Source organism: Corvus hawaiiensis, chromosome 1 (assembly GCF_020740725.1).
Source record: "Corvus hawaiiensis isolate bCorHaw1 chromosome 1, bCorHaw1.pri.cur, whole genome shotgun sequence".
Taxonomy (NCBI): Eukaryota; Metazoa; Chordata; class Aves; order Passeriformes; family Corvidae; genus Corvus; species Corvus hawaiiensis.
In genome coordinates, this window is record NC_063213.1 from 46,433,669 (window position 1) to 46,460,787 (window position 27,119).

The 27,119-nt window shown below is 38.9% G+C and overlaps 1 protein-coding gene across 2 annotated transcripts in view; it reads left to right on the forward strand.

Annotated features, from left to right (window-relative positions):
• The first annotated feature begins 2,455 nt into the window (after positions 1–2,455).
• SKAP2 (src kinase associated phosphoprotein 2) overlaps positions 2,456–27,119 on the forward strand; it is a 120,187-nt gene continuing 95,523 nt past the window's right edge. For both annotated transcript variants that reach the window (XM_048303017.1, XM_048303025.1), the window contains exons 1-4: positions 2,456–2,625; positions 13,058–13,163; positions 15,428–15,453; positions 25,743–25,847. In XM_048303017.1, coding sequence (XP_048158974.1) covers positions 2,577–2,625; positions 13,058–13,163; positions 15,428–15,453; positions 25,743–25,847 — 286 coding nt within the window. In that variant the 5' untranslated portion in view covers positions 2,456–2,576. The remainder of the gene's footprint in view (positions 2,626–13,057; positions 13,164–15,427; positions 15,454–25,742; positions 25,848–27,119) is intronic.

Below are 27,119 nucleotides of genomic sequence, written 5' to 3' on the forward strand. Positions count from 1 at the left end.
GCTGCAGAAGCATGGACCATTTAAGGGAAAAATACTGGATTTCCCAGTAAGCCAGGTATGTCACATTTCTTCAGGGAGGCAAGGCAGTAGTGATGCTGCTCCTGAATGGGAAAGTTTATTCTTCCTGTAGCTGCATTGCTGTAGGCTCTCTGCAGATCCAGGTAGGCTATTCCTCCTGAACTCCCTGTTTTCATTGCTCTCCCCACTCAGAAGGACAATAAACTTCTGTGTGTTCCCTGTGGCATTGCTTCCCACACATCAAGAACCCCTGATCCATGGGCCTGATTAGGCAAAGTGGTGTGTCTGGTTTCGATGAGGCACAAGCTGTGGAATCCTCAGAAACCAGGCTGAAACAGCACTGAAGCCAGACTTGTTTCAGGAAGGAGTCTGTTTTGAATTATGCTTCCTATTAGTGGTAGATTTAAAAATTAGGGAACTATGAGTAAATCTGGAACTTAACAAGGCTTAAAATAGGCCTGGGTCACAAATCTTGATGACTGTGTGACGGGCTGGTCTTCACTGCAACAACAAGGAGGTCTTTAACAAAAAAAGTAAGTAGAAAAAGCCAGAGTGGCTAGAGTATGGGGGATGGGAAATAATAAAGGTAAGTTATTTCTTCCCATCTTATGTTCTGAAACACAGGAAAAGTTTACACAAATGGTAAACATATGGAATAAATTATCAGTAGAGTGATCTCAAAACAAAGACTACAACAGAGTTCAAGTGACACATTTCTGGAACAGAAATGTATGGTGCCATAAAGTCAACACAAGAAAGTAGGATTATGATTAACCTGAAAAAGGGCAAGCAAATTAGACTACAAGCCATTTTCCTATTCCTTATGGCAGCTTCCCAAGACTGCACATCTGAAATGTGTAATTTAACATAAGCCCAAAGAGCCTTCTTTGCCAACTACAGAGAAATTAATCAAACATATTCTTGTAACAGATGAGTAGTAGGTATTTATACAAACAAAGAGGCATAATCTATTTATACACATATGCACCCAGATGCCTGTGCATGTTTATTACAGTTGAATTGAAATTAGATAACTAACATAAAAACCATTAAACAACATTATACAGGTCAGTTAGTTCACTGCTTGAGTTTCAGCCAGGCTGGCCATAAAGTCAGGTAATAAAGCTGCAATGCTTTGAAAACGCAGATGTATTTGAAATGAGTTGCTCCATGTGATTAAAAGAGATGTGAGAGGTCAGGAGAACAATATAATCTAACACCACATCTACACTGCAGACTTCAGCGGGCACAGCTACACCAAGCAGAACTACGGGGCTATTTAATACCTGACTGATACAGCTGTACTGCCAGCTGTACCACAAGTGTTCATATAATTACACTGGTATAAAGGTGAAACGTCATAAATGGAACTTCTTTTACTTGATGTTTTTCCTACGCTGGTATGATACACAGATGTGCTCTCATAACCACAGCTCTAACACAAACATTTTCTGCAGCAGTAACATAGATACAGCCAAAACCACTGAGGTCACAGAAACACATCCCAAGAGTTTACTTTTACTATTTCTACACTAAATATATTACATCACCGATGTGCTCCAAATGCATACAACTAGGGATTTGTGGGAAAAACATACCAAAGCTGCCCCGTAAGCAACACTCCAGCAAAGTTGGCCCTTCTAGCAGCCCAGCTGTGTTGCTTAGCAACAGCATCTCTTTTTGCTGCTGCCCACACACCTGTGCTAACAGACGCCAATATGAGCCGGCCTATTCCCACTGTTTCACTGATTTCCTCAAGTTCCATGGCTTGATTTTGCCAGCTGCAGCCATTGGGACACTGGCAGAGATATGAGCTTGGGCTGTAGTCTGCCATCCTGAACACAGACACTGGTAATGACAGAAAGCCGAAAGGGATAAGGTCACCACCGCGCTGTGAAAGAAGGCTGGAAACACGTCTGGAAGGAATTAAGTCATCAAAGTACCACCCTCCACATCCACGGACCCAGCCTTGCTCGCTCCCGTGGGACGAGGGGGGCACGCCAGCCCCTGACTTGGTGGGCGGGACAATCACTGGGCCAATAATGAGAGAGAGGCCTCCGGGTATTCTTATCCAACAGCCAACTTTTCCTGGCCTTCGGGGCGGAGACGCGCAGAGGGACTCAGCGCTGAGCGCCATGTTTGGTTCTGGCGCGAGGGCGGGCCCGCGCGGTGCCCTCCCGCAGGATGGCCGCTGGCAGCGGTCACGTGGGAGGCGGGAGCGAGGGGGTGAAGCGCATGCGCAGCGCCGGGGCGCGGGGGGAGGGAGCCGGGACTGGAGGGCGGCGGGAAGCCCCGCCTCGGTAGCATGAGGCTCCGCCCGGTGCCGCGAAACCCCGCCCCGTGCCGCGAAACCCCGCCCCCGAGGCTCGAAGCACCGCCTTTGTGGCGGGAAACCGCGCCCCGGTGATGATAGGCCCCGCCCCCCGCGGCTCGCGGCCGTGCCGCTGCCACCGGGGGGCGTGGCCTCAGCTTCCTCCCGGCCGGGGCCGGGGCCGGACTGGTCCGAGCCGTCGAGCCCCGCCCGCCGGGTGTCCCCGGGCGCCCCCGCCGCCCGCACCATGTCCGACGCTCCCGGCGTCCCCGAGGACGTCTGCAGCCTCTTGGCAGGTGAGGGTAGGAGGGAGGGCTTCCTTCGCTGGGGGCGGGCGGAGGGGAGGTCGAGGGGGGCGGGCCAGTGGGGGTGTGACGGCCCGGGGGAGCCGGGGTGTGCGGGGGCAGCAGCCCCTGGAGCCGCGGCCCCGGCGGAGCGCTCCTCGGCGGGCGCTGAGCGATCGCTTCCACTGCATGGATTCTGGGGTTCTGTTCTTCCCATCCCCCCAGTTCCTTCTCCCCGGCTACTTCCTCCCGCCGTGCCCGTCCGTGGGGAGCCGCAGCGCTCCGGCTCGCTTCCCTGCAGGGAGGAAGGAGCGGGCCGGCCCCCCCCTCCCGGCTGGGCGCCCGCAGCCCCTGTCCGCGCCCGGGAGCGGACACCTCCTCCCTGCCGGGCGCGGACGGGGGCTGCGGGCGCCCAGCCCCGGTGAGGTGTTCGGGGGCTCCCCCGGACACGCGTGCGGGGTGTGTGACCGCGGGGTGACCGCCGAGCCATCCGGGGGAAGTCTCTTCCCTCGGGGTGTGCCGGCAGGGCCGGCTGCCCGCATCAGCTGAAAAAAAGTAATGAACTTCCCCGCTGAACAGCTGAGGAGCGGACGAAAGGGTTACTGAATTGCTGGCGTATTGTCATATCAGTCACACACCTCCGACCGTGACTGTCCACACTCTCAGGATGCGTTGGAGCGTAGGCATGGGATGATTTCTCACCGTGAAAGGTTATAGCGTTAGAACAGAATTTCGAATACGGGTGGTTATCTTTTACCTTCAAGAACTCGTATTTAAATTTTTTTGTTGTTTTTGTTAATTAAAATAAATTGTATACTTAAAGGTTGGCTTTTCTGGTATCGTTATCGAAAAGTTTGCTATCCTGAAGCCATTTCAATGTCAGTGGGACTCTCTTTCTTTTGAGAACTTCTGTTTCTGCCGCAGGAACTTGTGTAGCTCAGACTTTGCCATTCAAATTACCCATGCTTTTTGAAATCTTCCTTCTGAGGCCAAGCACTCAATTACATGGCTGGGCACCTGCTAGAGTTTAGTGCAGCTCATCACCTCCACAGACTATTCTTTTTTTTAACATTTTGACTGTAAGAGCTAATGCTTGAAATATATTGCTCTCACCACATCTCATCTTCTGCCAACTGCCTTAAGTGTTTTCTAACTGCAGTTTCTAACTGTTACTAGCATATCATACTATCTGTAGTTAAAATTTGTGTGGCCAAAAAGGCCACCAGAAAAAAAAAAAAAAGGAAGGCTTCTCATGATTTCATATGGTGGAATGGATTCTTATTCATTTAGAAAAAATAAATATTACCTTCAGAGAGCCTTTCCAAATCTTGGTATTTTCTGTGGCGATACTGAATTCTGGAACTCATGGTCAGATGAGGAACCTGTATGTTTGTTTTGGTGCTAGTTTCACTGAGTGAAGCTCATCTTGAAACTCTTCAATGTTTTAAGGGCTTTAAGAATTTTTTTTTTGAGGGGAAAGATGTGATGCAGATGGAATCATTTGAGACTGTGATTTCTTTCTCAGTCATGGTACCTCATTTACACAACTTGTCCTTCCTTCTCCCCATCTTTATCCAGTCTGCCATAGAAGAGAGACACAAAAGTTTGTATTTTGAAGTGAAACTGAGAACACCAACTTTTTCTCAAGAGGGTTATGTATATGTTCTTTTAGAGGGTTATGTATATGTATATATGATCAGCAGCCTAAGTTATATACAGGTATCTAATCTTTGTACAGTGTGTACAGCTTCAGCTTTTCTGGAAAAAAACAAGACGGTTTCTTTTGTGCTGTCTATAGAACTGAAGTTAAGAAGACAATGGAATGATTTACCAATGATCTTTAAACATTTGTTTTGTTATTACTAGTAGTAACTAATAGTTTGCAGCTTTTAGTTGTTACTTTCAGTATGGTTGTACAATGTTAAATAACTTGCTTATTTTTGAAAAATAAAATACGGCATTACTTTTTACAGTTTGTGTTAAGCCCTGTTTTTAAAGGTTATCAGTCAAGTGCATGAAAGTTAGAAATGAGAGTAATCCAGGCTGTATGAGCAATTCTTCCACTGGTATGTGTAGGATCTGACAATCTTTTATGTAGGCTTCTGCTTTTTTTTTTTCTCAAACTATTCCTGTAGTGAAGATGTATGGTAATAGAGGAGGGAAGGGAGCTCTGTAGTATCTTTACTATTCGTTAAGAAACTGTTACACAATACAAAGACCACAGTGAGTACATAGTTATTAATTTCTGCATACTCTTCTTGGAGGGTGCTTCTTAATGTATTATTTTAATGGCTCACAGTTATTGATCCAGTACCTCTTTGAGATGAGGGAGTATTATTTTCCCACTGGTAAAATTAGTGTAATAAGATGTGATTGGGGTCGCAAAAAATAATCAATGGTGGAACAGAATTAGAATTCAAATTCACCTGCCTCCATGCTGTGCTGGTTTCTCCAGAAAATAATATGAGTTGGATGTCTATATTCAGTGGCCATTACAAGTGCCAGGTACTTCAAAACAGGTTCAGTTGAGAATGTGCAGCTAATGGCTAGCGACAAGCACCGTATTTTAGCCTGATGTTACATAGCAGAGAGGCCCTCACAGGTGCAAAATCTCATAAATACTGTGCTCTTCTGCTCCTCCTCCTTTTCTTGGCCTATGATTTCCAACTTCTTCAACAAGTGGAGGAACAATCGTGGATTTTCTTATCCCTGCTTACCCTTGATTGATGGTTGGAGTATGTCCACCCACTATGCTGAATAAGTAGGAGTCCTACTGGAAAACATGCTAAGTGCTCCTGTAGTTAAACATGGTGATAATGGGAATAAACACACCAGGGGATGAATTAAAGTTGCACAGGAAACTTTCTGACTTGTGAGTGCTTTACATTGAACCTAAACAATATTATATCTTTAACACAAAGACAAATTCTGTCACACATGCTGGCAGGGTCATTATAGTTGCATATCAGTGGCGCTGAAATGTTCCAGGCAGAAGCACAGCTTGAGCTCAGGGCTAACTGCATTAGCTGGAAACAGGAGGAAGCTGTTTCTGTAAAGCTGAAGGGGAAAGGTCAGTGTGGCAATAGGCTCATTGCAGAGGATTATTGGGATTGCACAATCCCATCCTGTCTTCTCTGACTTGTTCAAGTGGTGGGAGGGAGACACTGGAGACGGAAACAGGGTCCTCTGGTCATGAGTTGAACTCCTGGTAGGAGGAGCAAGTAACTTTGTTGCTCCCTTCTCTCCTTGTTTGCACCTCATAGGTGTGTGGTAGTGTATGTAACTTCTTAATTCCCCGCCCATGTCCCTGCACTTCCAAATGATGCTTGAGACCGTGGAATTTAGTGAAGAAAGCCTAGCTCTGCTTTTTCTTCTTTTGAAAAGGCATCCTCTGTTGTGTTTATGTGATATTTTTGTGGGCGTTTGGCAAAGTGGAATGTTGCTATTTTTTTGTCCCCTCAAATTATTGCTGGTTACAAGTTTGTTGAAAGCCTGCTCATTTCTATTTTTCCTTGCTAAGTTTTGGCTTCTTCATAGCCGAGAAGGAGTTTGGAGGCTGCTTCTTCCCCAAAGGCATATTATTTCTTCCGTAATGTAAGCCAGACTGGTTGCTTCAGTCATCTTGATTGGAAAAAAAATTCTTGAGTTTTTTTCAGTAATAAAGATTGAGTTGGAGGTAAGACTTCTTTATTTTTTCACGGTTTTTGATGGTGTCATGATCATTAGATATAAATAGATCATGATATCTTTTCCCCTGTTCATGACACCTGTGACTATAGTATGGGTGCTATTGCTTTGTCTTTTGTTCAATTTTCCTTTCACACTTGGCAGTATTTCTTGTTTGAATCTTCTGTATTCATATTTTAAAAGTTACAAATACTTTTGCTGTGAAAATAGGATAAAATTTTCTCTAGTTTATATGGAACCTTATATCCCATCCTAATACCATTTTCCTTGTTCTGTTAAACAAAACCCCAAAACTAAATAAAACCCAATGTTCTTGCCATAGAGGTCATTTCTATCCAGGTATTATTCAGTTTGTTTAAATGCTTAGTTATATTGTCCAAATCACCTTTCTCTGTGTGACTCTTCTTATTTTTTTCTTCAAATAATACTGTTTGCCTACTTGTTTAGTTGCATCTTGGAAACAGCTTGCAGAAAAGGGCAAGGCAAGAAAACTACAAGACACTGGATCCAGTGCATGAGTTGCTTACTTTTTATTTTTGGACTATGCTGGTTATATTTACCCCTGATCCCCAAAATACAAACTGTCCATCTTCATCTTCCGTGTCAGCTGTTCCTGGACTTGCTCCTTACATGCCTGTCGTAGAAAAAGCCTTCTAGGTACAGTGTAGCTCTTCTTTATTGGTTGGTTCAAATTTAAAAGCATGCTGGTTTTTAAAACTTTACTCTTTTTTTAAAGAATCATTTCCATGTTTCCAAGGCTTTTACAAATGCCAGTTCTTGGTGAAGAATCCATCTGTACAAGATAAACCAGGGTGATTATTGTAGACATCTTTTAAGTAGACGTGTATTTACAGCTTTGGTAGTATGTATATATTTCAATAGTAATGGAATAAGATTAGAAACAGTGAGGTGAAAAAAATGCACAGAGGGATTCCTGGTAAGAAATAACCTCCAGTGATTTGAAACATAGTTCAATTGTCTCTGCCATAAATTTGGGAATAAGTGTCATATATGGGTGATAAAAATGGCATAGGCTATTTTTTATATACTCATTATTCACTTAGTTTGTCTTTTTCAATTAACATGGAGTCTATCTTTTTCATCTGACTGGGTTTACGTTTCTTTCATAATCATATGTCAACAAACCACAATAGACACAGCATAATGTGGCATACAGTGTAAATCTTCAGGTTAATCCTTAACATTTTTTATTATCATTCATTTGGAATCACTTTGTAACTTGATTATGATTTGTACTGGTGTGGTTTTTTTTTCATTATATGCTTAATATGTTACAGCTTCATCTTTTCTCACCTCTTTAATGTAGAGAGAGGATACACAACTACTCAACCAATGAGATTAGAGATAGATATGTAGCTATATATATATAGTCCTTGATTATAATTTCTTTTTTAATGTTTTAAAAGAGATGCCTTATCTATTTACTTCATTTGAGGAGTCTTAGCAGTTTGTGTATACTTCTGCTTTTAAAATCACTAATAAAACTGTTGAGTGTCAACATTTTTCATGATACTTACTTTGTATATGTCAACACAGCAACTTAACCTTGCTTCTGGGGATTTAAGGTACAGCAGTTTTTAAAGGCAGTCCTTTCCAGGGCTTTGCACTAAAAGGAATGCTTACCTTCTTGTTAGGCTGGATAAATGTAGTATTTTTAGACATCTTGAAGTTCAGTCACTTTTATTTTACATCATGTGTTCTGTTTCTGATTAAGTGTATATATATTTAAAAGGCAATTTAGCAAACTCTGGAGAGAGACTTTAAAATATAGTTGTGAAGGCAGGGGGAGAGCAAAAGCAAAATCCTCCAGTATTTCTTTATTTAAGAGAACAGGCAGTGACAAATATTGCTTGATAGTTTGTCTTCAGACTTGTTCCCTATTAATGAATCACATGAAAACTTTGAAATCAACTTAATTAATTGCTTTCTAATGCCAGCCCGTGTAAAGCTGAAAGATACATGGCAGTCTGTTTAATATTCGTCACCTTTGGACAGTGTGTGTGTAATAAATGTGCCTAGCTTGCAGCTATCTCCCAAAATTCTCTGGCCTGCTGTCCCAAATCTTCTGGCTGGCAGCTGCCTGCTGGCTCTCTGAGTCCTTGAGGTGGAGGAGAGAGATGGGAAAAGGCTGGTGGCTGGAGCAATTGTTCTGCTGCCCTGCCGCTGCCTTCTTGTGCGAGTGGTAGCACATCTGCCCGGCTGTCCCATGCAAGTGTCCCTCGCCATACGATGGGTGCGTGCCCAGCCTCCCAACGCGCCTGCATTCTCCGTGGGCCATGGAGGCAGAGCTCTTCGCGGGCCCCGCCGTGGGTGTGGAAACACTCCTACCTTATTGCCACTTCCTGATTATTCTCTTGTCATTTGAATGGTGTCAACTCATCAGTTGATGTGTCCATGATGGAGTGATTAACTTCTTGATAATGTGATTGGATCACATTTTGGTTGTCTGCTGGAGGAGGGGAGAAAGAATGACCCAGCACATAGTCTTTTGAGTGGCTCTGTGGGAATCTGCTTGGCCCGCCCTGACACAAAATAGAGGTAGTGCTGTCCTAAGTATGTTTGTTTATTAAGTGTGACTTATATTTACAGTATTAAACCCTGTAAACAACAAATGTGCTATGATTTGTCATGCTTAAGCACTCTTTAACACAGCACTTGCTTTGGGCTAGAAATTTACAATGTTCTTGAAAAATTCCATCTGTGTGGTTTCAGCCTTCATTAAAGAAAATAACTCCAAAGATTTTAAAACAATGAAAATCTTGCAGTGTTGTCTGTTTATAATCATTGAAGTAAAGAGAACCATAAACTGTTTTAACAATGAAATGCAAAATAAATCTTAACTTTTCTCATTGTGAAAGGACTGTAGATGAAAATGAAATAAAAATGGCTTTTAGCTTTTGACTGTTCTGTGAACTGGCACTTAAGTTTTGAGCTGTATGAGCTGGTTGAAGTGGACAGAGCTAGACTGTGGTGTGACTTCCCTTTTCCGTCAGTTTGTAACCTGTATTGGCAGAGCAATTTGTGAGTGAATTGTATCAATTGGACCTTTCAGTTTGGTGGCTTTTGTTCATTCCTGCAGGCAAACAATTTCTCTGGGGTATGGTGCAAACAAATTTAGCATCATGGGCTTTAAGAAACTGAGCAACAAGTATGGGTAATTAAGCTATCAAGCAGTCTAACATACAAGCTTAAGAAAAGAGGTGTTAAATAGGTTTCCACGGTGTATTTTTCTTAGTTTTGTTTTTGTTTATTTGGTTTAGGTTTTTTTTCCCCTTTTTTTTCCTTTTTGTAAAAATTTTTTTTTTTTTTCTATTTTCATGTTTTTAGTGGGAACAGCTAAGTGTCTGCAATGTGTGATACTAAACAGCTGCTCAGTTTGTTAGGAACAATTTATGGAAATATGTAATTTGTTTTGGTTTTTTTTTTTTTTTTGCTGTGGGGTAACGGATTAGTTAAAGTGCTTTTAGACCAGAAATCTCTTCAAAGATGTTTTCTTTTTGGAGTTTCTCTTTTATTCCTTTTTCAATTCCTTGATGGATCGGCTGCTGCTGAAGCATGAAACAGGTCTACACTCAAGTGCTTGTGACTAGTAGTTTCGTTTTCTGAGTAGCATTAAACTAATACAGGAGAGAACAAGTTGTGGATCATCCTGGAGAGGGGAGAGCAAGTAAGTGACTAGAACAGTGGTGAGAAATGGGTAAATTTTGCTGCTTCTCTTAGAAGTTTACTGTATGAAACTTGGATCTGTTGTACTGAAGTCCCAAGTTCTGTTCTAATTCCTAGGTAAATCACTTCGTGGAAGGTCAGAGAAATTACAGGAACATTTTCTTATGTTAAGGCAGTCAGTATTCCTCCACAGTGTGGAAGTACAGGTAGTGATGAGACGATCATAACTTGGATGACTTGCTGACTTCTTGTCCAGAGAAGCTTAGGCTGTTACTCATCTTGTGCATCTGGTGCATCCTGGATGGATTTACAGCAGCAGATTAGAAAAAGATATATAACATACTGTGTAATTGTGAGTAGATAAGAAAAATCTATGATAAAAATGTAATTTTCAAGTAAACTGCTTCTTTAGCATCATGCGTATATCAGGTCTGTCTTCATATGTTGGGGTTGTGATGAATCAAGCTATATGGTGTCTCTGGACATATGGAAGTAATAGTGTTCCATGTTGAGAACAGTGCACCCTGATTGTGGATACGCCTAAGCTTGGAGAACTTGTTTCACATATTTGTGTGAGAGGGAAGCCATCCCAGGGAAGTCTTCTGTAACTACTGCTGTTTAGAAATGACAAACTTGTATATGCTCTTTCTGCCTCTCTCCTCCAACTCTACTTATACTGAGAGTAAATGCAGCATCTACTCCGCCCTGTCCTTCCATGGTTGAAAATTCTCTATTATTTCTGCTTTTGAAGTCCAAGGTTTTCTGGAAAAGAACAAAATCTGTCAGCAATATAGTTAGTCCTCAAATTTTTGTATCTACAGTGTATTTTAAGCCTTGTTTATAATAACCAGCTTGGTTTCCAGTCCCCACATACTCCTTGATTGTGTTATTTCAACATTTGTTTTTGAATAAAGCTTTGATAGTCAGTCAAAATCTGGGATGGCAGAATTCTCACCTGGGCTGAGCTTTTCCAAGAAGTAAGGAAACCCACTGAGTTTAAATGAAGACTCCTGAAGCCAAGATTTGTGATTAATTAGTGTCCAAAGGTTATTGTGCAAGTATTGCTCCTGATTTACAAACATGACTAATTCCTCTAAATTTTTGCATATTGGTGCCTAGGTAGAACTTTGAAGCTGCTATCTAATTTTTAAAATAAATATGTAAAAGTATGGAGAAATAAATATTTTATCAGGCTGTCCCTTTCCAAGTGAAAGCTTATTTTGTACTGGAAAATCCTGTTAGGTTTTATTGAGAGAAAAGCTGTTGATGATTTTGATTTTTGCTCTGAATAGTAAAAGTATCAGTTTTTTTAATCTTAGTTTTGTAGTTGGTCAATATCATTGAATTTTGTGGGTTCTCATCTGCCAGCTTGATTGGCAATTCCAGACATTGGAATTTACGAAGATGTGTAGTTTTTCTAAGGGTTTGGACAAAATCTTTGTAGGCATACTTGGTGTACAGTAAAGGGGCTGTTGGGGGCATGTCTGGAGGATTCATTAATACATGTTAAGTGCCTTTCCTTCTGTCCTTTCAAAGAAGGAATGCCATAGAAGTGAGTGGTCTCCCCCATTCAGGATTGCTTTGGAAAATGTAATGGGGAAGATTCTCTGTCTTATGGGGAGGGGGATCAATATAATTCTTCAGAAATCTAAAATACTGTAAAAAATGAATGTTTTTGCCACACTCTGTGAGGATAATAATCTAAACATCTAAAAAATAATCTAGTAAATTATTTGTAAAGAACAACATCTTTGTAATAGCTATGCTAATGTTCTCAAAGAGTAACTTTTGACTTGTTTTCTTGCGGCCTGTAATACAAATTGTGATATGTTTCTGTTTTATAAAGAAAAAAGAAGACAATTAAGTTTTTCATTTAGGAAATCTGCAGTAAATATTCATGTAAACTTTTGCATGCAGACAGTTGAGTACTTAATTGGCTGTTATTTATGTTTCTGTATTAAAATGGAATGTCTCATCTGATTGGAAAAGTTAGAGGATTAAAATAGTACTAACCATATGCATTTGCATCTATACAGAGTGAGCCAAGGTATATATACATGTGTGTGTCTGTGTATGGAGGTGGGCAGGCACTGTGAGAAGGTGTTTTGTTACCTACAAATGCTTTCTCATATTCAATGAGCAATTGTTACCCATACAGGTGAGACATTTGTGTTAACAAGCAGGATTTTTTGGTTGTATTTCTACTTTTCTGCTTTTGGGATAATTGTATACTGATTGGTAACTATAAGAAACTTTTAGAGTTGCTTTTTACCATTGTTTAGTTAACCAAGAAAACATGCTGCTGGGGGAGTTACACTCCCACAAATGCTCAGACATTACATTCTTTTTATCCTATGGAATGGATATTTGCTATATTAAAATAACTGTGGTACCTTTTATGGAATGCTTTGTTTCTACATGATTGTATAAAAGTATTATAAGGATTAAAACTTACAGTGCAAGCTGGAGCCTTAGTTTGTGGTTCTACAAGTGCAGGTGTGCTTAATTTCAACTACACTGTTGAACTTGACTCCTTTGATATGGTTATTGTGCCTGCCTAATTGTTTTCAGGATTGCTTTAGATATGAATCTTTAGTCAGTCAGTGATTTCAGAGGCAATGTGAGAACACTTGAGAATACTGTAACCAGTAAGTGAGCTGTATTAGTATCTGGGTAAGTGTTACTGCTGAAATAATAAATTACACAACCATCTTTGGAACTTGAACTTCTGAAATAACGTGGCAGTAATATATGCATAAAGGCTATTTCCATGTTTTAGCTTTGTCTTTTACTTTAGGTGATGGAAAGTAATTGTTATAGGACTGCAATTTATTAGGACTTGCGTAGCATAATTAAGTGTGCAAGAATCAAATGTCACCATAGGATTTGCTGTGCTAAGCATGAGTAGATAGAGAACAAATGTATCCCATTTAGAATCTAAAATGTCTGTTAACTATGCTGTGAGTAGGGCTGAAAATGATTTTCTTGTTTTTTTCACTGTAGTATCAGGATAAACTCATTACAGCAATATTTTTTTTTTGAGGTGTGTTCATTTTTCTTCTTTATTTAGATGTTGAAACATTTGTTTCCCAAACACTAAAAGGAGAAAATCTATCCAAGAAAGCAAAAGAAAGAAGGGAAGTTCTTCTTAAGAAGATAAAGGATGTTAAGGCAAGGTAAGTGAACTTCATGGCTTTAATGTGTTACAAAGTCACTTACTGATAACTTAAAGTTTTTTGCAATCTTTTAATAAACATTAAGCATATTAACAATTAAAAAAATCTGCCTAGGTCCTGATTTTTAAAAAAATGGGTTCAAGTCTTTCCTTCTCAGAACTGCTACAATTTAGTAAGAAATGGGATCAGAATGATTTGTCCCATTTGAATTGCTTAATATTCTGAAACCTGATTGCAAGCTAGTTGGGTAGAGCTTGCCTTCACCTCTCATTTGGTGAGATTCATTAAAATATGAGAAATATAATGTATTGAGGATATGAATGAGCTCCCTATCACCATACTCAGCTGGTGTAAGACAGCATAATTCAATGCTGACTTTGCTTTATTACCTATTCTGTTGTTTAGCTCTGTAATAGAAAACTGAAACATAACTGAAGCTATTTATAGATCATAAGTTTGTTTAAGCAACGTGCTATGACAGGCAAAACAGAGGGCTGTGAGTGTTTTTGTTTTAATATCAAGGATGATTTGAGAGAGTTCTATGGTGTGTTAATTTCAGTCAGCAATTCAGCTAAAGAGATTTAGCTATAGTTTCATTTGCACTACAAAATTTTCTTTGAAAAAGCTCTTTACTTAGAACTCTTATCAACTAGGATATAGCCGAGTACTTGCTGTTCTTTTCAAATTGTTGTTTTCAAAGTGTTTTTCTAGTGGTCGCTCCTGTGTGGTATCTCCTAAGCATTCCATTCATGGCATGCTTCTGCCCCTGTGGCACTTGTTTACAATTTCAAGGACAGCACAATCATCTGGCGAGGGCGTCACTAACTGGAGGGAGACACGAGATGTGACCCAAAGTCTTATAATTTGAAGGTTCTTTTCATTCGGGCTGTAAATGCTTAGGGAACTAGCTCTCCCCCATCCTCTCTTTTAAGAAAGTAGGATTTTATTTTTTTGTTGTTCCTGTGCTTTCTGTTCTGGGTTATTGAGTCAACTGTGACTGTACAGATGACTTGCAGATACAGTGCTACTGGCTTTTTTCTTGACTGAATGATGCTTTTTTGGCTGATGGAATATCAAAGGGAGGGAACCTGTGGTTATGAGCATATCGACACTGAATCTTTTGCTATTCACTTGGGTGACCCCATGGTTTCACATCTTATTTTAATTTCTAATTCCTTCCTCATTTCCTGTAATATTATTCACTGTTAACAGTGTTTTGTTTTTCATGCAGGCTACAAAATACATGCACATTGTAGTCATCTTTGATTTTAACATCCCACATGTTGGGCTGTATGTATTACTACCACTTGCTACACTGGATTTCTTAGATCTGGCCTTTTATCTGTTTGCATTTCTCAGTTTCTTATCTCTAGACCATTCCCTTCTTTTCTGCTTGTTTCTTGACAGCATCTCCTTACTGACTACCCTGATACCCTTACTACTGTTCATTGTTCATAAGGATGATTTTGGCAGCTGCATTTTATTTGCCAGTTAGTTCATAGTCCTTGAATGCTTCTTGAATACCATTCTACATAACTATGTCCTGATTATTTGTCTGTATCATCAAATTCCATCTTGTAATTATTTTTGTTTCTGAAATACAAAGATTTAGCTCTGAAGAAAAGGTATATAGGTATATAAAAGTATGTTTTCTCTCTGGGATGATAAATTTTTTTTTGTTTTTCTAGGTATTACATAAGATGAGATCTCCTTATCTGAAAAGGGATTTTTATTTAGGCATGAGTTAACTTCTATATTTTTGGTTAATTATTAATACATTTTCATTTGGATTTCTGCAAATTTACTGCAGCTATACCCACTATTTTTGATTTTTTTTTTTCCTTTCCCTATTGAACTACTGGTTTATTTTAAAATATGCTTAATGGTTTTACTTGTGCACAAAACTTCCTGAAATATGTTAACATTTAGAAGGTTTACTAAAATTAAAGATGCTTTTGTGCGTGTTTATGCCTTAAGATACCTGAGTAGATGTATGTTACTAGAAAAGGCTGCTCAGTCTGGATTTGGTTTTGTTCAAGTCTTCCTTGAAGTGTCTGGGGATTCTCTCAGCTGCAAGGGCAAAAGGAAAACTGAGTAAATCCTTTAAGCCAAAGATAAAGACTTCAGAATTTTCAAGGAAAACTTGCAGCGGTGTTTCAACCACAAAACTTGTTGAAAACTGGTTGTTGTTCTGTGCCATGTCCTCGTGCCGCGGGTTTGCAAGTGTGCGTTGCTTTATGATGTTTCTTCTTCTTTTTCTACAGTTATCCTCAAGAGTTCCCGGAGAAAGGTGAGTCTCGTGCCCGTCTCCCGCGCCGTTCCCGCCGCGGTTTTCCCACTGCCGCGGCCGCCCGAGGCCGAGGGGGTTGGCGCCCCCTGCTGCGGCACGCGGGGAACAGCGGCGCCAGGGCCCGGGGCGCGCGCATCCACCGGGGCCCGCTGCCGTCAGGGAGCGCATCGCAGAGCGCTCGCTGGTGGAAGGATTAGTCTGGAAATGTAGTTCAGGGTTTAATATATAACGGAGCTTGTTATGGACCGTGTTTATTATAAATTTAGTATAAATGGAGCTTTATTAGCAAGTAGGTTTGGTTTTTTTTTTCAGAGGAAGTGTATGCAAAGTAGCCTGCTTAGGAGATAAAATTTTAACAGGGATTCCTTATTTCAGCCTTTTTTCTTAACGTTGCAAAAGTCTTCAATTCCATAGTGATGTTTCTTTAACCTTTTAATAGGATCATCTCGTGGCAATATGATATTGGCTTTCGATCCACACTGAATGAATGTTTTCATAGTGCAGCGGGAGCTCAGACCTTTAGCTGGAGAGGAGATGATTTAGTGTGCGAGTAATGAAAACTGAAGTGTGGGTTATCTATTGTCTTCCAGTGGAGTTTAAACAAAGCTGCAGAGTTCAGTTTAGAGAAGACTGAAGGGTTGCTACAGTGTTCTGTTCTGTAACTAAACCTGGAAGGGCTCTTATTTCCATGATGCTAATTCTTGAGGTCATGACCTATAGCCTGTGGATGCTGGTATGAGGGTCACAGTGCGAGGTCAAAAAAGCCTATGCAAAGCTTCACTTTTTGCAGTGGTTGAAGAACTGTCTGTTTCTGGACAAGGAAGTTCAAATGTGTAGGCTACAGCATGCCTCCTGAGAAAGTGAAAATATGTAAGTCATATTAGGCAAGTAATGTTATAACAAGGCTCAACAAGTTCATACATTTCTTCTGCCTGTTTAAATCAAGTTGTGCAGCCATAACAGTTCAACTGAAAGGGACAGTGCAACTTGAAACTTCCCAAAGATTCAAGATTGCCAAGATTTTGTAAACTCCAACTATGTGATTGTTTAAAAATAGTATTATAATAATTTGCTGGTTTTTTATATTGTACCTCAGCACTGTTACAGAAGATAAAATGTAGTTGTCCTCTTCTCCTCACTGTCCAACAGAACTGAGTGTGGGAAAGTAAATGTTATTTTATTAAAGGAAATTACTAGCATGATATTAGGTGATATCATGATATCGTTTCATTGCAAATGTATCTGACTTTGGGAGAGCATGTTTTTTAAGATTTAATAACTTCCTGAAGCTCTGACTCTGTAGTAAGCATGAGAGTTGCCCACAAAAAGCGAGTTTGCATTTACTGCTTTGTGTAATTTGAAGGTCAAGAAAATTCTAGTCTATTTACTTTCTTCATTGGTAATTTGATTCAGAATTTCTTTTCCAATTCAACAAATTATTAACAAAAATGAGATTTCATTATCTCTAGCAAAATGGATGATTTGATTTATATAGTCTGTAATTGTTACTGCATAACTTGCTCTGATTTCTGTGAAAATTATATTCAGTCTTCTTTTTATTAGAGTACATTTGATTCTTAAGAAGGATATATTGCCTTTTTAAAAATTCTCTTGATATATCTCTGGTTCAGGTCGTAGAACTATGTATAAATGCTGAGGCTTGCGAACACTGACACCTTAGTTTTCAGTATTTTTCAATAAAATGAAAATTATACCATTGTTTTCTGCAAACAAGGATACATTTCTCCAAATTACTGTGCATTTGCTGCATGCAGGAATATTAAAAAATTGTGAGAAATTGGAGCCTGCACTTACTTGCAATATATTTGAGGGAATGGGATTCAGTGGTATGAGTTGTTGGTATAATTTCCAGAGTTCAAGAAGTGTGTGCTAAACTTTATTTGGTTGTGTCATTCTTACTTTAGGACTGTACAAATTAGGCGTGACTTTTGCAGGTGTAGAACAAAAGACTCACATAGAGATAAGCAGTCAGATTCTTGGCCAGCTCCTAGTGTAACAAAGCAGCGGCAGCAGCTGAGGGAGTCAACTTTTTTGCCCATTTTCATACCTCTGTGCATACCTAGACATTTGAAAAATGGAAAATTTGGAAAGTATTGAAAACTCAGAAGGCAGGGATGGTCAGTTCCACGCCCTCCAGAGAAAGAAGTAGTAGCTCAACATATAAGGTGAATATCTTTTAGGAAAAAAAAGGAGGGGTGAGAGCAGAAATGTGGAAACTACGCTGAAACAAACTAGGAAGAATAAAAACTACTGTGCACATTTAAACTCCATATTTACTGTTCTTGGTTCTGTGGTAGCAGTTACTTCATTTTTAAAATGTAAATAAAATAATCTCTGTTGTAGCTGAAAGGGAAGGTGAAGAATGGTTCATGCTGTCATGGTATGTTATCGTGGTATAGTAGTTATACTACATCAGCTGTTTTCAAGAATCTTGTAAGTTGTGACCTGTCATACTTCAGAGGCCTCCAGAAGTATTTTTGGAGGCTGGAAGAAGTGGACTGACACTTTCAAAATTCGTATGTTCCTGTAGGACATAATGATACTTGACTCTGATCTCTCAAACAGTGGTTCTTTCAGCCTGTGAGTTGTTCCACAAGTATGTGTTGTGGGCATACTTTCATCCACTCTCTTCCATCACTGAATGTTCTTGAAGTTCCACTGACTTTGCACGTAGTGACTAGCTGGTTTGATTAAGCTATTTGTAAACTCTTGTTTCATGGACTTTGGCCAATAGCATACAGAATCCTACCTTCCATAAGGATAAAACAAGGATGTTTGAAAGAATAATAATAAAAAATAATTAAAGAGCATGCATACAAATAGAACCAGGCTCCTTAAAACTGTAATCACCCATGTGCATCTCTCTCAGAAAGTGCATAAATACTTCTTTGCAACCAGATTGATGAATTTGAGGAATTTCTTGAGTCTTCCTAGAAAGAAGCCTTCTGATGTTGTCTGCCAGGTCAGTAAATATGCTGACAAAAGCATCTTTTGTATCTATATAGGTTGAAAAAAAAATGAAGATTTTTAGGAGAAGTGGGTATACATGCAAGTGAAAGGCACAAAATTAATTGTATGGGAAAATATTTAATTCTCGTGTGAGACGTGTTACCTGATTTAACACTAACTTTTACAGTTAAGTGTGTTGTTGATTTATGGGTAAAGAAAGTCCATGTTGTTCTTATGACCAAAAATGTACAGTTATATTTATAGCCAATCCACTGATCTTTCAGCCAATTTTATTTTTTTAAGTTATTAGACATTTATTGTATCTATTTTATTCTTAAATTGAAGAACTGTGTAGAAATATCTTTCTTTTAGACACTGCTGCCTTTTTTTCTTTTAATTTGAAATATTTGACTCTTGATCTAAGCAGTTTAAGCAAAACTGCAAAGCTGTAGTCACACTCAGCAACCTGTTCTAGATCTTAGAATTGGGAAGAAACTTGAAAATGAAGGTAATTTGCATAAAAAATGGATTCATTTTTTGTAAGACTAATATTCCACTAAGGGTATAAAAGTCTGAACTTTGTCAAAGATTCTGACTTAATACAGTTTTTGGCATTTCTCTGTTTTGAGATTAATTGAATCAATACTGTGACTGCCAAAATGTTTAGTTAAAAGAACCTTGTTTTCAATTTATGCTAAAAATAGTGCTAAAGTTGGCAGAAGCACTCTAAGCTCTAGAAACTGTATTTGTGTTTGAAGTTCACGTGCCATCTGTTCTATGCATTTATTTTAGTAAAATATGTATTTTTAATCACTTTTTGCAAAATATTTTGGCTCAATGTTGAAAGTGAGACACCAAAAGTACTAGCCAAATTGAGTCATACTATGGGAATTTGCAGAACCAGTTCCCCATAAAGCATTCAGTGCACCTCATATCTGATCTGCAGCACTAAATTATGCAGAAAAGTATGACATGACATTTTCTAACTAGCATTTTTCACTCTGATAAAAACTGGTCCATTTTTGGTTTTTTTTTTACCGTAGCATAATAGAGGGTAAATCTATGTCTCTAGAGCATTGGTGTTATTCACTGTGTAATTTTTGGGAGCACCTGTAGGAAACCTTTAGATGACTCAGATACTTCTGGCTCTTGGCATAGCAGAGTGTGTCTGGAGCTTGAGACTTCTGCTTCCTGGAAACAGTCAAGCTGTTAGAGTAGCACTATATGCAAAGGGTTTGTATTTTACATTTTTTTCTTTTCTGTTTTTGAAAAGAGGTGATATTTCCTTTTTATTTTTTTTCCCCTCTGTACACTCTTTTTCAGGAAATGGCAGCAAGTTGGAGTCTCTTTGGACTTGAGAAAGGGAGTCAGTATCTTGTGGTCACCAGAGCCACATGTGCATGCGAGTTCTGTATTTTAACACACTTGAACTTTTTAGTCAAGAGCATAAATACATCGTTAGTATTTGACCGTAAATGGGAAAGATATGGCTTAGTTGTTACCCAGTTCTTTGAGGATCATCATGACGTATTCCTGGAGAGACCATCAAATGCATTAAAAGTGTGCTAAATATCACTCTATCCCAGAAGTCTGGGAGGTTTCACTGTGGGCAAGTCACTGTGTTGTCCCTTTCATGTACATGCAGCTGTTATCTGTGAAGTGTCCATGCCAAGCGAAATTTCAAGTAACACGAGATAGACCCACCAGTGCAGCACAAAATGGTCTTGTCGTGATATGCATCATAAGAATGAGAGGCAACTCAAAGTAAAAGTTGCAGTTGCTTTGCTTGCTTGAAATGTGTTTGCTTGCAAACTTAATAATTGTTTCAGTATTGTTTAAGAAGTAGCTGCTAAAGAGTTTCTACTTGACCTTTACGAAACAAGCCATTAAAAATCATCATGTTAATAGGGGACCCTAGAAGGCCCTTCAGGAATGAGAGTGTAGGAGCAGACTGCATGTCAAAGCATGCATTGAAAAATTGGTTGTCAGAAGAATCCAGTCTTGCAGGGTGACTGGTGGATTGGGTCAATAGCATCTTAAAAATATAAGATGCCCCTTTCAAGGGGCTAAAGTATACCCCTGCCAGCTTGAAAGCAGCTTTGACTACTTTTTCTTATGAAAAACGTGTAGTGAGAATCTTGCTTGATCTGCTTGATAGCTTTATCCAGTCCTGTTTTGGTGGGTTCTTACTGTGGCAGAGATTGGACAGAAGGAACTGATTTCAACGTGCTCTGACTTGGGACCTTCTGAAATGGCAAGAAGCAGGGTGGTGTGACCTACATGTCTTTTTATTTTCGTGAGTTGTTTTATTTCTCTTATACTTGAACAGTTTTAATGCATCATTCTGTCTAGACATTTTTAGAAATAAATTGAAAGTGTTTAGTTATCTGAGGATGTGAGCTAGCAAGTCTCTTTCAGAGGCATTGGCTGAAACATCTTGCTTGCTCTTTTTTTAGAGTAAGTGATGTAAGCAGTATCTTTAATGCTTAGGAATTCATTTTTATAATCTCACTGTTTCAGAAGAAAATGAATTCTTGGGGGAAAAAGAAGTCTGGATTTTTTTTAAGCTGGATTCTTATAATGTAATATGGTCCTATTCATTATACTGGGCTTGTGCCAACTAAATTTGATGGAAGTCTTCAGAACAGGGGGTAGGAACTGAAGTACAGTCCTTGTTACAATGATGAGATTTTGTTTTATGCTCCATTCCTAATGTGGTAAACTTACCCTTTGGAATGCATTATTTCCTGAATCAATAAATAAGCTGTAATGGAAAAGGTAGCATTTAATAAGGAATGACGTGTTTTGTTTTGTTTTTTTTTTTAACAGACATCATAAAATATTGATTCTGCTATCAAACCTGTAAGAGATTAGTTTAAGTTGCAGAAACTGGAGAATAGGGTCAGTTCATGTACGTATTTTTGTTATTGTGACTGTTAAATATCTACCTTTAATTAAGCTATTTTTTCCCCCAACTTCCAGATAGATCATATGTTATTCTGGGGAAACGAGAAACTATATTAATGAGCATCAACTCCATAATTATACTTGTGGCTGCATAACAGGGACACATTCATGTCATTTCTTTAGGCAATAACTTTTGCAAAGAATTATTTTTAAACTGGTCATTAATTTTATGACCATAGAAATGAGATGCAAAATTTATGCTGTTGTCATTGGCATGGGTTCAAGGCACTACTGACATTATGTGTGATTGTAATGGAATGGCTGCCAACTAATGAGTCTATAGACATTTTGTTTGAGCATGCTTTGCTTTTAGATGTTTGATTAGGCAGCAATGCTTTCAATTATGCCTGCAAATTGTATTGGATACATTTACCTGATGCCCATTGTTGCTTTGTAGTTCGGTTTTCTAATACATAAGTGCAAGTTGAATGCTTTTCTTTAATTTATTGATGCTTTTTGAGTGTATTTTTAGATACTTGGCACCTGAAGAGAATAGTGATTTGTGCTGCTCAACACTGACTCCTCTGACTGTTCAAGGAGTGACACGTGGAGCTTCAAATGCAATTCTGTCTGCTCTTTGCTCCGTAGGTGGAGTATAAACTTCAATGAAACACATGGATGGAGGAGCATGTAAAGTGGAGAAAGGGCAGAGATTACCCTGAGTGGGAATGTAGGAGACAGCATAGGATCAACAGGAAGCCTCTCTGTGAACTGTTAGGAGCAATGTCTTTACACATTAATAACATACATAAGATATGTTTTAACGCTGACAGAACGAGGAGGCAAAAACCCCAAGGTTGATACCAGGAAGCAGTCCTTCTTTTGTGCCAGTACGTAAATGTGTGGAATGTTGCTTGTTAAAGCTCCAGAGCACAATGAGTCAGCTTTCCTATTGAAATGCCTACAGTTCTTCTGTACAAATTAGATGATTTAAGAATTGTATTTTTCAGTGTATAATATAAATTTATGAAAACTATTATTTATTTGCTACTATTTTTATTTACTCTGAAATAAAAATGGGAGGATTTTTTTGTTGAATCTAGTCCTGCATGAGTGCAGGTTGCTTGTACCTCTATCCAGAGTCTGCCACCTATTCTCCACATTTTTCATGTAAAGTGTGGCTACCTAAATGTAGTATTGTATGACACAGGATTTATATATTTGTTCTGATTGTCTTTCTCAATGAGGGCTTTTTTTTTCATGGAAGTCTTCAAGCCTTATTTAGGATTTAATATCTAGAGAATGCTTTGATAACTGTAAAGCACTGAGTACAATTTCTTTCTTCTTAACACTCTCAACACTTTTCTTTTTTTGGCTGTTTTGTTTTAAGAGCATTTTGAATTTGGATATTGTAGACATAAACCAAAAACTTGTTTTATTATAAATCTACATTCAGTGTTGCCATGGTTTTTGTTGTTTCAAATACCGTATATAATTGTATCATGGTTTTCATGCCAGATGGCAACTAAGGCCCACATAGTCCCTCGCTCATTTGCCCCCGCTGGGATAGAAGAGATAATCGGAAAGGCAAAAGTGAGAAAACTCATGGATTGATAAGAAGTTGATATAATAGGTAAAGCAAAAACTGCACACACAAGCAAAACATAAGGAATTCATTCATCACTTGCCATGGGTAGGCAGGTGTTCAGCCTTTTCCAGGAGAGCAGGACTCCATCACAAGTAACAGTGTCTTGGAAAGACAAACATCATCACTCTAAACGTCCCCCACTTCCTTCTTTTTCCCGCAGCTTTATATGCTGAGCGTGGCATCATGTGGTATGGACTATCCTCTTGGTCAGTTGGGGTCAGCTGTCCCAGCTGTGTCCCCTCCCAGCTTCTTGTGCACCCCCAGCCCACTCACTGGTGTGGTGGTGTGAGAAGAAGGAAAGATCTTGACTCTGTAAGCACTGCTCAGCAGTAACTGAAACGTGCCTGTTTTATCAACACTGTTTTTAGCACAAATCCAAAACGTAGCCTGATACCAGCTACTGTGAAAAAAATTAACTCTATCCAAGCCAAAACCAGGACAATCTGGGACAGGTATATGGTATGCCCTAAATACGTATGTATTAAAAAGTCCCTTGTTCCTAGGTCATCTGGCTTTTTTATGAAAGTAAAGCACAAATGTTTACTGAATTTGAAATCCTAAGTGTGATTGGAAAATGGTAGTATGGTGACTTAGTGGAAGAGCAAGGTAACAGTGCAGCTATGCAAACTTAAATAAGAGATTATGTATTGCTGAGTGGGGCAATATCCTCTGGAGATGTTCTTTCTACATATGTACTCACCTGCTTGTCATCCACAAGTGTTACTCATTCAAATATACTAAAGTTTGCCATTCAGCCCATGAATTGTATATGCTGGAGTGTGGTGTTTGTGCAATTGTTTTCTGCTAGAAATACAGCCCAATACTTTAAATTATTGCTTGCACTTTCATGAAGGTTAAATGATAACATGTTTATGCATAGCTGATAAGAGGACATTTTTGATTGACAACCAGGGCTTACATCTACACATATATTCTATGCATTCTAGTACTAGTAAAAGTTGAGGACAGGGAAAGAATGGAACAACTTTTGCCATTGTATAGGTTGTGAATATCATGTTTGCTCTTTTTATACGGAGGGTATCATCTAATAGAGATATATATATATAGACAAAGAGAGACAGGCAACTGGTCTCTGGCCTGTAAGTGTGAAAGATGATCATGCTGGTTATAAATATGGCATTAATATTTTCTGTTCATGTGCTATCTGCTCTGTGTTCTTCTATTTGGAGGAAGAGGTGAATTCTAGAGAGAAATAATTTACTTTTGATTGGTTTGACAGGTGTGATGAAGTGCAAATATTTTGATCAGATTAACACGATGACTGGCATGCTACTGGAAGATGGCTGTGTCAAAAATAGGTTGGAGTCAGGTTCAGATTCAGAGCAGTTGTTAAATGGCATGGGAGCTTGGAAGGAAGCTTTCCCAAGAAAAGCATACTAAATTAATGAAGGGAAAGCCTAGCTGGTATTTGACAACCCTTGAATATAAAAGAACTGCAGCGAAGCAAATATCAGGCTTTGTTGTTTTAACTGCATGGAAAGCTTGCTGTTCTTTACAAACAGCCACGGTGCTTTCTTGACATAGTCTCTGAATTTTCTGTGTATTTCCATTGTTAAATGGGAGGGGGTAAAACTCAGTCATGGCTAGGCAATCCTACTGATAAAATCAATTCCTGTGTCTGTGGAGAAGAATATTTTCACTATGCATGGGTTTATTTTGGATTCTTAGAAATTAGTCTTCCCATCCAGTGCTCCAAAAGGGAACACATGAATAGAGAAGGATATTTGGAGGTCTCTGGAAAGCTTTTTGTGTGTGTATATACCAAAGGGCAGTGCTTGAACAATTTAATGTTACATGGTTTTCAAGAAGTTTGAGGACCATTTGATCTAATGGAGCATCAACTTTATGATTCTGGTCTGGTGATTTTTGCCATATTTAGTTTTTTCTCCTTCACCAAGACTTTATTCGGGTTTTTTTTAGGAGCAATGTAGTTTGTTATTTTTCCCCCTCTTCTTTGCCTAGATGTGTTAAACATATCTGAGAAAATAGACTGAGTTTCGGGAAGAAGTTAAATTTTGCCTAATTAGGTGAAAGCCTTGGCTAATATTGATTTCACTATATCTTTCCCAGACCTTCATGCTTATGCATGACACTGATCAGAGTGCATTAGATTAGCTGATAATGTAGGTTTTGTATCTGTTTTAGCGGGGCTCTCAGTTGGGCAAGAAATTCATTAACAGAATCCTGCGTTAAGCCACAGGTTATACCAGGTGCTGCCAGACGGCAATTCCACTTCTAGTTTCATGGGAGGAATACACACACAATTTTCAAAGCAGTGCCTAATTACAGTGAAGAAAAGTGAAAGTGGACAGAGGTCAACAAACTCCTGCCAACAGTAGTTTGGCATTTCCTGGGAGGGAAGTTGCTGCAGCTCCATCCCTCACTAGGACAGGCAGAACTTCGGAGCCTGGTGCTCTCCTTTTTTCCTTCTGCCAGTGTTTTCTCTTTCCCCCCTCTTTGCTGTGGTGTTTCTTTCCCCCCTTGTGAGAAGCTGCCAGCTGTGCAGTGCTGGGAGCAGGTTCATTATATGACATCGTTTAGGGAAACTGCTCCAGCAGCACTTACGCATCGGGTCAGAAGGTAGCCCTAGAATGGCATTGCTCACAGCAGTGCTGGAGCCTGCAAGTGCCCATGAGAAATAGGATTTTTTCAGCTCCAGATAGGAATTAATATCCTCCTTATTTTTATTCTGTGTGTTTGTGTGATAAACTATTTAACTAGCAATGTATATTGACTTTTACAGAGCTGGAAGATGAGGAAGAGTCTGAGAACTCTCGTTCTTCGCCTCCTGATAGCGTCTCAATAGCATCTGACCGATTTGATAAAGAGGATGAAGCACCTTCAGATGGTATGTGACACTGTTTACCTTAGAATGTACTAGATTTGCCGGTTTGCTATGAACTGATGTAATCTGATCCTCGTGATGCGAACGTTAGTGTTGGAAAACAGATAAACAGATAAGCAGCACAGCTGGACACTTTTCTTACCTTTGCAAGAACCTTTAAAGGAACTGAAGAGCTCTCTCTAGTGGTCCTAGAGCATAGTGAAGCTGTCTCGAATTTACACGGTGTTTCTAAACTCATGTTTTTTGATAACAAAGCATCTTCTGTAGATGCATATGTTTTTAAAGATAGATCAGTGGCTAAACCAGTGTGAATATTTGTAGTAACAAATTGTTTGTTAATTCAACATTATCAGATTCTTGCTTAATTTTATTGTGCTACTTAATGGCTTGCTGTATTATTTATCTAATAAATAATGAAACAGTTTATGTGATTGATATTTTTCTGCAAACTCCATGCAGAATAGCTTCATAAAATATTAAATTAATTATTCCTACAGTGTTTCCTTCCATTAAGACAGGCTTTTGTACAATGTTTTTGTTATATAAATTTTAAGTTTGGGTTTGCATTTAAAAAAAGTCTACACTTCATTGCTGTTTTCCATGTTTTATTTTGTATTCATTAAGCTTAATGCTAAATGCAACTGTTCTGAAGACATGAACAATTGAATATTTCAACAGTTAACAAGCTTGCTTTAGCATAGTGTCCATATTTTTGAGATTAGTCTATTGTATACATAATATAAACACCTTCTATGGATAATATATGGCAGTAAATTAAGTATATGTACAAATAAATTAACGATGTATATTAATTTGTGGCACTAGAAGTTAGATAGACTTACTAGTGAATGATGTTTTCTGACATGATATGATGATCAAACTGTGCAGCTCCATCTCGAAATACAATTGCTGAATGAAAATATGCTTCCTGCAATGTAGCACTCCACATTTTATATTATCCAGATTATTCCCTTTGGAAACATAAATTGCTTTTATGAGGTATAAAATTATGTCTATTGCAGAACAGGGATAAGTCAAGTACATGCATAAGTGATAAACCTTCTAACCACTGATTCAGAATAATGCATTTTTTTTAATGTCCAGAACTCTGTAAAATGTGTAACAATAATAATCACACTTTTTTTTTATATTGAGCTTATTGCATGTTGGCAGTGTGACCTTCTATTAAAAAAAGTAAAACCAGGCCTTTTTGCTCTCTGGTTGAAATGTAATTATCAGTCAGATTGAGTATGGCTTTTAGAAAACCCAAGCTAA